General features: G+C 41.4%; 1 protein-coding gene and 1 pseudogene across 1 annotated transcript in view; one reads left to right on the top strand and one right to left on the bottom strand.

The window, feature by feature from the left end:
• TRPM3 (transient receptor potential cation channel subfamily M member 3) overlaps window positions 1–13,389 on the bottom strand; it is a 288,353-nt gene that overhangs the window by 205,993 nt on the left and 68,971 nt on the right. Inside the window, exon 7 of the mRNA XM_027105962.1 lies at window positions 7,979–8,053. Within this exon, the coding sequence (XP_026961763.1) occupies window positions 7,979–8,053 (75 nt within the window). The remainder of the gene's footprint in view (window positions 1–7,978; window positions 8,054–13,389) is intronic.
• Window positions 9,418–9,804, top strand: LOC113620059 (transcription and mRNA export factor ENY2 pseudogene; annotated as a pseudogene).

Genomic DNA, 13,389 nt, shown 5'->3' with positions numbered 1-13,389 from the left:
CATACAAAAACCAGGACATTCTTGCAAGTGAAGAGGTCATCATTAATAATTACTCTGGGATGACAAGGATCACTATAAACCAGAATTATTTAGTTTTGGACAAATCTGTACATATGATCACTCTAGGGTCTCAAACTCATTTCTAGCAGATTTTTTAAAATAGACACCAATTCTGGATATTTAGAAAGGGGCCTGAGTTTGTTCACTCTTCCTTTGTTCACCTATTCCTGGCTTAAAAAGGCTAAGACTCACTTGTTGCCCCTCTCTGATTCTTGAGATCCAGTTTCTATCTCCATCTAAATAAATCACAGCTGATTGTTATCAGAGATATTTCTTCTTCTAGCCACACAGAGGCATGAAGCTCCAGGGAAGGATTAGATCATTAAGCAAAGGAAAACAGCAACAACAATACAACAGCACCTGCATAAATTCTGTAGGGGGAAAAGATCAATTTAAAGTTTTTCTCATAAAGTTCTAGCATATCCTTGATGGAGTTGGATATAAATGCCTTCTACTTTTCTCTCTTATAAATAAATGTCTCATTACATTCTATCATTTAAGCACACTAGAGTGTCATGATGAAGAATCAGAGACAGTCAAGGCCCAGGGGCATGGGGGTGGTTAACTTCATTACCCTGCTCTGTTGAGTTGGTGTGAAACAGCCACTTGAGTTATTCCTACTGCTGCCACCAAGAGTCATTTGACATCAATACTCAGTGCTAATACTATCATTCTCGTAAATGGGTTATCCTAATGTTACACGGAAGAGCGTGGCACTCTAAGGACTGCTCTTAAAATCCTGATTCTAACGTGCAAAGAACTAGTTTGTGCATTGAAAATTATCACAAGAAGAGGTGTGTGGAAATGCCCATTTCCAGTTCTCAGCTCTTCTTACCAGTGTGTGCTCTAGTGGGATGGCTCTCAAGCCTAGCATCCTCCAGAATCACCTGGAGGATCAGCTAAAATACACACTGCTGGGCCCCACCCTCAGACCTTCTGATCAGTAGGTCTAGAATGGGACTTGAGAATGTGCATTTCTAACAAGTTCCCGGATGATGCTATTGTTGCTGGTCCACGGACCACACTCTGAGAACCAACACCCTAGCATAAAACTGTAGGGAGTGGAGATTTTGCACCTGTGAAAAGAAGTGAAATCTAAGATGTGCCCCCTGGAATAAATTAAGATGAAAGCCCATGGAGTAGGACTGAAATGTCCCTGTTATACTTCTAATAGTCTATTGAAGTCTGACTAGGAGTCAGCAAACATTTTCTGTAAGAGGCCAGACAGTAAATATCTTCAGCTTTGCAGGCTAGATGATCTCTGCTGCAAGTTCTCAACTCTGCCACTGTAGCATGAAAGCAGCCAGAGATGGTGCATGAAAGATGGAGCGTGGACACGGCTATATTCCAATAAAGCTTTATTTACAAAGACAAATAATGCACTGGATTTGGCCCACAGGCCATAATTTGCCAACCTTTGAGTCTAACTAATGTGATAAATATGAATCATATATTGCAACATCTGTTAGTATGTTGAGCCCAAGTATGCCTATGATCAATGAGAAACCAACCAAGCTGGAAACCTGTGTCAGCCAAGCACTGACACCTGTTTTAGCTGCATGTGATTGGTTGACTATTGCCCACACCAGAAGATATGCACTCTTCTTGCAATTCAACACCTACAACCGTTTAAAAACCAATGGCCCACCACTTCATCCTAATTCAACAGGGGTTTCACTGCACTGCTGGAAATTACGTATATTTAATTTACTCTCTACTTGGTACTTTGCCTAGAAGTCAATAATATCTTCCTGTGTAGTGGGATCATTGATTATCAGTTAATTCATATTTCATTTTAAATTTGTTTTTTCTTCTCCTTATTTCCAAAAGGCCCACTGGGCTGTCTTTTCTCACAGGAGGTTTACGCTGGTGGCCTGAAGACAAGCTCTCATGATGGATTTTGTTAAAGAACTAAGCTCGCTGATGCCCTGAAGAGGAGGAGGAAAAAGACAAGTGTATTTGATGGGGAGAGGTGGAAGCGGATGAGATGGGGAGGAAATTATCCAACTCCTGGGACAGGCAGAAAAGACTCGCAGCATCCCTGATGGGCAGTTCCTGGGTCTCTCCTTACTTGTCCTGTCAACAGCATTTGACACAGTTGGCCACTCCTTCCTCTTGGAAATAATGTTCTTTGTTTGGCTTCCAGAGAGCATTCTCCTCTGGTTTCCCTCTCACTTCACTAGCTGCTCCTTCTTTATCTCCTTTGCTGGTCTCTCCTCTGATAGAAGGACTGTCTCGAAGCTCAGTTCTTGGTTCTCTCCTGTCCTGTCCTCTCCTCACACACTACCTTGGTGATCTCATCCACTCACATGGTTTCACATACTGTCGACACACAGACAACTTCCATGTTTATAATTCAAGGCCAAATATCTCCACCGCACTTCAGGCTCACATAACCGTGCCCCTCTCGACGTCTCCACGCGTGCTCTGAGGCCTCTCAAATCTGACATGTCCAAAGCTAAGCTCCTGACATTGTCCCATCCCTGCCATCCCCATCCCCACAGTCTTCTCCAGACTGGAAAATGGAAACTCCATTCTTCTACTGATCAGCCTCCAAAATCTGGAACCATACCCCATATCCAATTTGATGGTAAATCTTGCCTGGTCTACCTTCGTATCATAGTTCAAATTTGACTACTTCTCACCTCAACTGCTACCACCCCTAGTCTAGTTACCATCAGCTTTTGCCTGGATTAGTGCCATTTGCTCTTGACTGGCAACTCTGTTTTCATTCCTGCTCCCAATCTGGACGACTCTCAACTCGGCAGGCACAGAGAGTCTATTGAAACATACAAGACCACTCATTCCTTTGCTCAGAACTCCACAAGCTCCCACCTCCCACAGAGTGAATGTGAAAGGCAGAGGCCTTACAGTCCTGCCTGGCCCTGGCCCTTGTTTCCTCTCTGGCCTCCTCCGCACTCCTCTCCTACTCTTCCATCCACGTGGTCACACAGGCCTCCTGATGCTCCTCAAACATGCTGCCCACATTCCCACCTCAGAGCCTTTTTAATGTTGTTTCCTCTGCTGGAAATGGTCTCCTCCAAAACATCAAACAACTTGCTCCCTCATTTCCTCCAAGTCTTGACTCAGATGGCCCCTCTTCAGGGAGTCCTCCCCCTACTCTACTGAAAATTGCAGCCCCTTCCCTGCACTTGCCTTTCTGCCTTCTTTGCTTTTTCTCTCTCCCCAGCACTTATCACTATGCAATATACTATGTATTTTACTTGTTTGTTCTCTGTCTCCTTCCACTCAAATGTAAGCTCCTTAAGGGTGGGATTAGCACAGCCATCTGGTCTGAGGGGGCTGCTGTGAAGTGCCTTTGGGGTGCTGAGTCGGGGCTGCAGAGCCCTGGCCACGGGGATGCCAGCTGCAGTAAAGATACCGCTGGCTTTACTCGGCCAGGCAGCACCAGAGCCTTCCACTCTGGAGGGACCAAGCAGGCTTGGGCAGTTGTTTTTATCTGTGGTCACCTTGGCTGAGGGAGGTTAAAAGGCTCTTATTCAGTTTTCCAGGTACATCATAAGCATGAGAGAGGCGGGTAGGGAGAGAGAGAGGACAGTGGGGTGGGGAGAGAAGAGAGGAGAGGAAAGAGGGAGAGAGGTGGGAGGAGAGGAGAGGAAGGGGGGGGAGAGAGAAAGAGAGAGAGAGGAAGAGAGGGGGGAGGGAGGGAGCGAGGGAGGGAGGAGGGGAGGGGAGAGAAGGGGAGAGGACAAGGGGAGAAGAGAGAGGAATATGAGGAGAGAGGAGAGGAAGAGGGAGAGAAGAAGAATGACAGAGACAGGGAGGGAGAGGGAAGGAGGGAGGGGGAGGAAGGGAGAAAGAGAGAGAGAGAGAGAGGGAGAGGGTGGGAGACACCTAATAGATAAAGATTGAATTTACCAAAACTAGATGGAAAGGGGGCTTGGAATTGGATTTATTTGAATTAAGGAAAATTGTTACTATGTGACATTTCCTACATACCTAAGTTTATGAACAATAATTCATACTCATAACAACAGTTCTTATTACTTGAATAATGGAAATAAATAAATCAATGGAACAAAACAAACCCTGCTCCACTCAAACCAAGAAAACAGGATAGAAAAATGGAAATACAGGGGGTAATGAACTTTCCACTTCTCCCCAAACTCCACCATGATTTCATAATAAATTCTGATGTTAACCAGAGTCAATATGCACTTCCTGTGTTCTCCCTTTGGGTGGACGAAATGCTGCTAATGAGGAAGGGTTCAGCTCAGATCTTTCTGATGACCAGGAAAGCTGACTCTTCAATCCTCAGTCCTCTGTTTTAGCAAAGGTGCACCTGTTTTTCCACCCTGCCTCATTCTACCAGAAATTGCCCACAGAACCCCATGTGGACCCAGAGACGTCAAGGCTCGTTAGCCAACAAGAACTGTTGATTCCTCTGCCTGGGATTTAGGACTTGAGTGTTTGCCTGCAGGGTTGCAGGCATGTGGGACTCTGCGAGGCTTGTGAAATCTGGCCTCCTTGCAGAACAGGGACAGCCTGTTCAGTAAGGGTAAGAGTGCTTGTTGCTTCAGTGATGGATGCCAAAAAAAAAAAAAAAAAAAAAAAGCTGCATGCTTATTTGGCCAGTATTAGCGCATAACATCTCTATTTTTCTCCTATTTCTCAGGGCTTAATGATCTTAAGCTGAGGGTTCAAGTTAAAAGATTTTTATTCTGTTAAAACTTATGACAACTTTATTACTGACATTCTGGGAGCACTACTTCTAGTCATTTTCCTAGCCTATATGAAATACAGGCTTACTTCCACTAGTTTAAATGGCTGGAAATGATCCAAACAGTATTTTCAAAGGATGGGCAAATTATTTTAAATCCTGGGAAGGGGCTTTGAAGGGCCCTATGACAATTGCCCTGGCCTGACCCATCTCCAGTGAAGTAAAATCTCAGCCTGCTTTTTTAAAAGACCCCTAGAGAATGAGATACCTTATCGTCTCCAAATATATCCTACTGTAAAATTGTTGATTATGGCAGAAAAGCACTCAGTCAGCACAAGTTTTCCCATCTATTTTATGTTTGTCTAACTTTCTAAAGTTAGCTATGCATTTCTACTGAATGGTTGATCCTAATGTAGACTGAAAAGCAGCCATGGGCACTTATCACTTTAGATAAGTGCAGAAAAATCAATACTTATTTCTTTTTCTGTGTAAATGGAAATAATGAAGCCATGATGGCATTGGCTGCTACAAAAATGTATATCCTAGACTCTCTAAATCCACAAGATAGAAATGATTTGACAACAAGCACAAGTCAACAGAAATGCAGTCAAATTTCCAGAATAAACGTTTTTATGCCCATGACAGTTGGAAGTATGCATGATGGTCTTTACCTGCACACGTTCCTATTTATTTATCCTCCCTAAATCTATGTATTATTGTTTTATTATGTGTCCCTTCCATATAGCTTTTAGTTTCTAAACTCTTCTATTACATTTTTACATCAGGCTGGAAACGAGAGTTAAAAATAAGGCCAGAAAACCAAGTATTGATGTTTACAATAAAAATTTATTGAGCACCTACCTACCTGCATGTGTCAGGCACTGTGCTAGATTTGCAGGATGACAAAAGTGAGTATGACTCAGGCTCTGCTCACATGGAGCTCACAATCTACAGGTGGTGAGGGAGGAGGTGCAGGCAGACAACCGCTCTACCAAAGAGGCAATGCTACAACACAGGTTTATACAGAGTGCTGTGGAAACGAGGGTTATGTGGTGAATAACTGAGCCTAAGAGGATCACGTGTGTGTGTGTGTGTGTGTGTGTGTATGGTTTCTGGTAGTATTTCAGAAAAAAGAAGATTTTCAAGCTAGACTTAAGAGTGTAGGTTTTTGCCAATAAGTAGAGTTGGGAGAGGTTGGAATTTCAGCAAATGTCAAAATGGGACAAAAACACATCGAACAGGGCATGTCCTTTAAGAGAAACTGCAAGTAGCTTGGAATGGGTGGGACATAAGGTCCACAGGCATTAGGAAGGAGAGGAAAGCTAGAAAAACAACAAATGAGAAGATATGGAAGGTCTTCCAGTTAGTGAAACAAGGAAGAGACTGAGTCCCACCGAGAAAGTTGCCACCAGAAGGACCTATTAGTTCTGACCAGCAACTGAGACCAAAATGCCAGTCAAACATTTGCAACCCAAATCTTTCTAATCTGAAAGGAGATCTCAGCATTCTTCCCTACGTGTAAAAGAACCTAAGTCTTATCAGAATGGTGGACAGTTACCTGTTTCAGACTCATTTGTTTACAGGAACTGTCCCAGTCCCTGAACAGAGAGTTCCAATGTGGAATGGGGTTCCTTCCTAAAAAAGAGACAGCTCCTAGCTTGAATTGGAAAATAAGTCAGATAAACAAGACAGGCAAATACCAAGAAACAGGTTTCATTAAATTTGTTCTACTCCTTCAATATTATTCTTTTGACTCCGTTATTTTCTTGATTGACAAGGTGACTTTTCATTAACAAGCGTGGCAAACAGTTCAGTGTCACAGCCAACTTCTGTCAAGCCACTTTATAAAATGAAGAGAGGGCAGATGTTTAAACTGTAACTGTCTTCTTCACACAACCTATCCTTTGAAGGGAAAATTCTTTAAAAGGCAGAAAAACTTCAAACAACACATTCAGTTGAGAGCATCTGGAAAATGGCAAATTATCACAGTACAAAGTTAACTGATCATGAATTTGGTATTTGTATTTTGGATGGTCTTCTACTTGATTGGTTGATTCTACCAGTAGTAAAAAGTCTGAATGATTAGGCTGAACATGTTACAGCATCCAAGGAAGACAATGAGATGTTCCTGATATACATGTAACCTGCCCAGAGGAAGTTTAACATCCTTTTCAGGTCACTTGATTTGAATCCAGGGCTGTCAGTCTCTGAGAATATAAATTCACTGTTTCTTACTTCCAGGGCTCCCTGGATGAAGCTCTGCTATGACCTTTAACTTACAGAGTTGTTATTTATCTCATGGAACAGTTATGAGCTCAATGATGGAACACTTCATGTCATGGTTACCCCAATGCATTGGATGATGGTGCAATGATCAAAAAGATGCCAGTGATGACAATTGAACGTCCCTTTGCCTTCCCAGCCTCCTTCATATATTCTCAGGCATAGGATGACAAAGGGAAGTCCACGAGTCACATGAAGAAAGACTGTAGCCATGGGCACACGATCAGGAGCTCCTCTGTTTGTCTTCACCCCTACCGCCCATGCCACCACCCTGTCCTACTTCCTCCTCCTCTTGTTCCTGTGAATTCCTCTACCATCTTGCCACTAACCACTGTCCTCCACCCAAAGTTCTGCTGACGATTATTCCTAGCTGAACCAATACTCAACCCGTGTCTGACACAGAGTTTGTGTTCAAATAGTTGTTGAATGAAATAATGACCCCCAAACCCTCCAAGGTAACAAAATTTTAGCGGAGTGTCTTTTTGAATGAAATAATGCTTCCTTATGTGGGGTGAAAAGAGCAAGGGTTTTGGAATCTTATCAGCCTAGGTTTATACCTGTCTGTACCACTAACTGGATATAAAACAAGGGCTTAACTACTCTGAGATGCCATTTCATCTACTATAAAGAAGGAAGATAATAATTCCTACTTTGAAGGGTTTTTGTGACTATTGAAAGAGACAGTATATATGAAAATGCTAGCACAGTGCCTGGAATATACTTGGACCTCAATAAACGCTCATTTCTCTCTTCTCTGTCTTATGTGGTATTATTAAGATGAAAAATAATAGGGAGTAATTAATCTCTGGTGTAGTTGGATGTCTTAGAAGAGATAAACAGCAGTCACAGGGAGGGACAGTGTTAGGAATTTGTAAAGGAAATGATTATTTCTATGGTTAATTTTCTTGGTTGGGGTTTAAGAGGAAATTCATGTTGTCCATTAATTATACTTACCAATTGGGTCTAATTGGCAACTACCCCAAAATGAATAAAACAAGCGGGAATCAAGAGAGAAAAACGGCAGGCATCCTGTCAAAAAATAAAATCTTTGAAATTTCTACAACCCAATGGTTGGATTCACATTTTATTAAAGCAGACCAATCTCCCAATTTATAAATTTACACATGTGATGGCAACCCAGCTGCATATTCAGACTTATGCAAAGCATCAAACAGCACCCTGTACCAGCTATGCCTTGTCTCACTGCTCCCTCAGATAAACGGGTCCTTAAAATCAACATTCCCTTTGCTGGAGGACATAGCCTTCATTATTCTGTTTCAGCCGAGATAACTGTTGTAGTGGTTAAAGGGTTAAATGAGTTAATCCATGTTAAGTGCTTGTAACAATGCTTGGCACTTAGTAAATCCTCAAGAAATGTTTGTTTTTGTTATACTAATTATAACAATAATTATGTCTTCCAAGGCTGAATAAGTACTGGATTCCTCCCTCCCTCCCTTTAAAAACATTTTTTTTTCTGATTTCTAGAGATACATGTCTTATTCTCAGGTAATTAGCTACTTCTGACCTAAAAGAAGTACTTTTTCAGAGGCTAATGTACTTAACTTTTCTTTTTAAAAGGGAATTGAAACCAATGCCAATGTGTCACTCAACATAGCTCATGTTACTTGCTGAAGAGATCCCCACATTTCCCTCTCTTCTCTCATGGGCCAAGAAAATGACTAATTAGATAGATAGATAGATAGAACCATATATATCTATATCTATCTGTCACATATTATCTCTATCATATACCTCTTTCTATCTGTCTATCTATCTATCTACCTACCTACCTACCTTTCTATCTATCTTCCAAAAAAAAGTCGTCAAAGACATTTCATTATAACAGGTTTCCTACCAATTCTGGCTATTCTATCCCAAACTGGGAGAGAAATTTAATGGTAAATAATGTCTCTGGAGTTGTTAACTTACTAACAAGCTAGTTTTAGGCTAGATGACTCAGGCGGGATCTCATTTCAAATCTAGGCCTCAGGAGAATCTGCCTCTGCCCCTTTTTGCTCCTTCCCTAAAACAGCATTTACAGAGGGGCCCAGATCCTTGAGTTAGGTCTTCGAGCCCTAGTGTCCTAGAATCAAGCCAGACTTCTAGAGCAGCCACAGCTTGGGGTGGTAGTTGTTGGTTGTTGGTTGGGCAGGGGATAGCTGGCTGGTGAGAGGCATAGTAGGGTCTCACCCCAATTTTCATAAAACATCACTTGGTAATTTCCTCAGTGCCCATAACCTGGCAGGGCTGCCTCTTCATAAGAATGTACTCATTGGGGAAAACACAAAGCAATATCACTTGAAGCACAAAATATAAGGGTTGGTTCTTCTGGATTATCAATAGTTTACAAAATAACAAGCCAAGGAGGGTCTAGGTCCTGGCGGCCGAAGAGTGTGGTAGGTAATGGTCGTCAGCGCAAGGGTCATTTCATCACTGGGAAGGGACAGCCCTTGCCCGCGGTGATGGTGGCTAGCAAGATGAACAAAGATGCGCAGATGAGAGAAGCAATTAACCAAAAGTTGATAGAAACTGGAGAAAGAGAATGCCTCAAAGAGTGGCTGAGAGCTAAATTAACTGAATGTGGCTGGAAGGATCAGTTGAAGGCACACTGTAAAGAGGTAATTAAAGAAAAAGGACTAGAACACATTACTGTTGATGACTCGGTGGCTGAAATCACACCAAAAGGCAGAGCCCTGGTACCTGACAGTGTAAAGAAGGAGCTCCTACAAAGAATAAGAACATTCCTTGCTCAGCATGCCAGCCTTTAAGATTGAATTAGATTGTGTTGTTTTGTGGTTTTATTTCTGAAAGTAAAACTTGCCAGACTTCTCTGGTGGCACAGTGGTTGGGAATCTGCCTGCCAACACAGGGGACACGGGTTCGATCCCTGGTCAGGGAAGATCCTGTATGCCGCGGAGCAGCTAGGCCCATGCGCCATAACTGCTGAGCCTGTGTGCCTAGAGTCCGTGCTCCGCAGCAGGAGAGGCCACCGCAATGAGAAGCCCGCGCATCACAATGAAGTGTAGCCCCCACTTGCCACAACTAGAGAAAGCCTACACGCAGCAATGAAGACCCAACGCAGCGGGGGCGGGGTGGGGGGGAACTTGCCATAAATTAGGAATCGATTTCCCAAAATAAAATCCTTTTTTGTATGATGGTATACAGTTTTCAGTAATGATGCATACAATTGTATTGATTTTTCCCTAAATGTGTTATTTTAATAAATATCTCATGAATTAAAAAAAAAAAGTAACAAGCCAAGAGTAACTACTGTACATTTTCCAGAAAGTTACTAATTAGCACCTTCCTGAGAACATAAATTCAGTTTGGGAGCACACACCTCCCCAGGCCACTCCACCACTTTGTGCAACAATTAGACAGCTTGTTAAATATTAGGAGCAAAACCTCAAAGAGCTGATGACACAAACCCTCCTGGAAATTTACCACAAAAGCGCTTGTTTAAGGAACCAAGCACAAAATTGGCTTAGCTGTGTCTTTCCTGCAGACTGAATAGCACACTGGTATTTTTAGTTTCTTTCTTTCCCCCCACAGTTACCAAGTCCTAATGAACAAAAGTTAAATGACATTTTAGTGCAGATCAACCAGATTTTTGCCGATTTGTTGCACGGCTAAAAATGGAAATGTCTGAACATCCAGTGTCTGTTGATTGTGATTCCAATTCTCTTGATACTTCCTTGCTTACTCTTCAAGATGCAGTGGAGAAATGGTCTCAAGGGGAAAAACTGGAGAAGAAAGGGCTAAGGATTTTGCATCAAATACGTTGATATCCTAAGTGCCCTGCTTTTATTCCTTGCTCAGGTGCCTGGAGAACCTTTTCTTATTTGAGTTCCCCTGGTGCTTTGTTAAACAGAATAAGAGAAGTACCTCCCAAACTAAGGTAATGACAATGCTGAGCAAAGAGTAGCAGTTAGGAGTTTGGAGTCGTGAGTTCAGGTAAAGGCTGTGCCAGTTAATTCACTGTATGAATTTAGGTAGGACACTTGATTGACCTTTTCCAAGTGGGCTTTCCTATCTGGAAAATGAAGGCAATGAACTAGGTGAAATATATATATATATAAAATACCAATGATAATATATAGTTATGGATATATAGAATCCCATGAGTATGAATAGCTCTGCTTTTGCCCCATCTATATATCTATATCTATGTATACACAATAATGTTCCATTTATCATATTACACTATATTCTACCTTTACATCATTCTATTAAGGAGGGTCAATAAAAGGGAAACAGTGAAACATCTATATCTTATCCTTATGATTTTGATGATCGCGTTTCCTAAAGAAACAAACTAAGCCTAGTTCGCATATAGACCTTATTTATATTTGCAGCTGAAATTTTGCTTATGAAGATAGGAAAAACAATTTAATGAAAGTAAAATACATGTAATTAGACCACATGCTGTGCACTACCTTTCTAAACGTTGAAAGCTTTCACCCGCATGGCTTGCAATCCATTGCCCACATTCCATCTGTCAAAATCTTCCTGAGAATACCTTGACTACACCGCCCCCATGAACATTCCATCCAGAAATGCTTTCTGTCTGAATTCCTGTTGTATTTTGTATCATTCAAGGGCATTTGACACTTGTTGCTGTTTAATGCAGCCCTTTGCATACTGAGAGCCCGTGGAGCACAACAGTTGAGGCATGGACGCAGGCAGACTTCTTGGGTCTGCCACTTTTTAGCAGTCTGACCTTGGGGGCTATTACTTGACCTCCTTTGTGCCTCAGTTTTCTTTTTGGCCAATGGGAATAATAATGGTACTCACTTCATAGGGTCGTTGTAAGGATTGAATCAGTTATTCCTTGTAAAGTTTTAGAATAGCACTAAATAGCTAGTTATTGCTAACTTATTTGTAAAACTCTAAGTTCTTCAAGTGCACAATTATGTCTTATCTATCTTGCCACCTCTATAGTGCTTTATATATTGTAGGCACACAAGCAAATACTGGTGGAGTAACAGAAGAACTATCAAGGGGAAAATAACAGAGGGAGTGATCACTACTTATTTTAGATGACAGATATTTTGAGTTCTCGTTCTTGCCATATTTTGAAAAGCTGACGAACTTCTGACATGTATTTTGGCTCCATACAGAGCATCTAAAGAGTACAATGGAGTCAAGAATATAGTGGGAGCCATTTTTTCCAGTGTGAGCATCACAGACAATACTCAACATGAAATGGCTATTGAATGAGCTGTGTGTGAGCCTACTCCATCACGGGGAGTAGGATCCAGGGAGAGGGGAGCTGGACTTTGGGGTGCCCAAGAGCCTAATAAAAGGAAAATGAACAATTTAGCTCTACTGAATTGTGCTCATGGTAGAGGTATAGAAGTAGGGCATTTTCAGGAGCCCCATTATACTAGGCTACCTGGTTATGGCTAAGGATTGGGAATAAATTTAGGCTATTTTGTCATTTACCAACTCCAAACAGGGAAGATAATTTTGGCTCTGATTCCAGCCACTATCAAATATAAGATTCAAACCTGTTATGTTGTCTTATTGTTTTATACACATCCTTTATATGATTTGAGAATATTATTCTCCATGGCATGTCTTTAACCAGCCTCTTCCATTAGGTCTCCTGACTTGACTCTTTCCTTTTGTCTTAGATGAAGCAAAGAATTGCCAGCAGACTCAGTGAGCAAGAGAAATCGAGGTGTGTCAAACACAGCTGTGTTGGCTCCTTACCCACAGGTCAAGAATGATAAACATACACTTGTGGGAAGAAAGTATTGAACATGGATCGGCTGACTACTTCCAAAAAGTTTTCTTCCTTCATCCATCCTTCCTCCTCTCTCCCTCTCTCCATCCCTCCTTTTCTCCCTCCCTCCTTCCCTTCCTTCCTTCCTTTTATAAAAGCTATATTTGGTCATTGTCAAAAAACAACACTGAGAGGTTTTTAAAAGGTATTTAGTGGAAAATGTCAGTTCTCATCTTACTTCCCTTACCTCAAGTCTCATTCTCTAGAAGCTGTAATTGTTCATCTGTGTCCTTTAAGATATTTTGTAAGCATATATACACACACACATAATTTTAAAAAACATAAATGTGATCATAAACACACAGTTCTACTGTTGTACAATAGGCTTTAACTTAAGAAAAGGACATAAAAACTACCATTGGGTATCTTTCAATAGGAGCCCAAACAGAGCTATTGCATTATTTATAATAACTTCACAGTCTTTCACTGTATGTCTACATATAATTTAATTAGTCACTTGGTGAATCTTTGAATTATTTCCATTTTTATTACCATAAACAATATGGCAATAAATATGCATAAAATAAATCCCTAGAAGTAAAATTACAGGGCCAAAAGATATGTGCATTTAAAATTT

Source organism: Aethalodelphis obliquidens, unplaced genomic scaffold, assembly GCF_003676395.1.
Source record: "Aethalodelphis obliquidens isolate GAN/ISIS:26980383/991018 unplaced genomic scaffold, ASM367639v1 scaffold7, whole genome shotgun sequence".
Classification (NCBI taxonomy): domain Eukaryota; kingdom Metazoa; phylum Chordata; class Mammalia; order Artiodactyla; family Delphinidae; genus Aethalodelphis; species Aethalodelphis obliquidens.
Note: the sequence above shows the minus strand (reverse complement) of the source record. Positions and strands in the feature narration are given on the sequence as shown.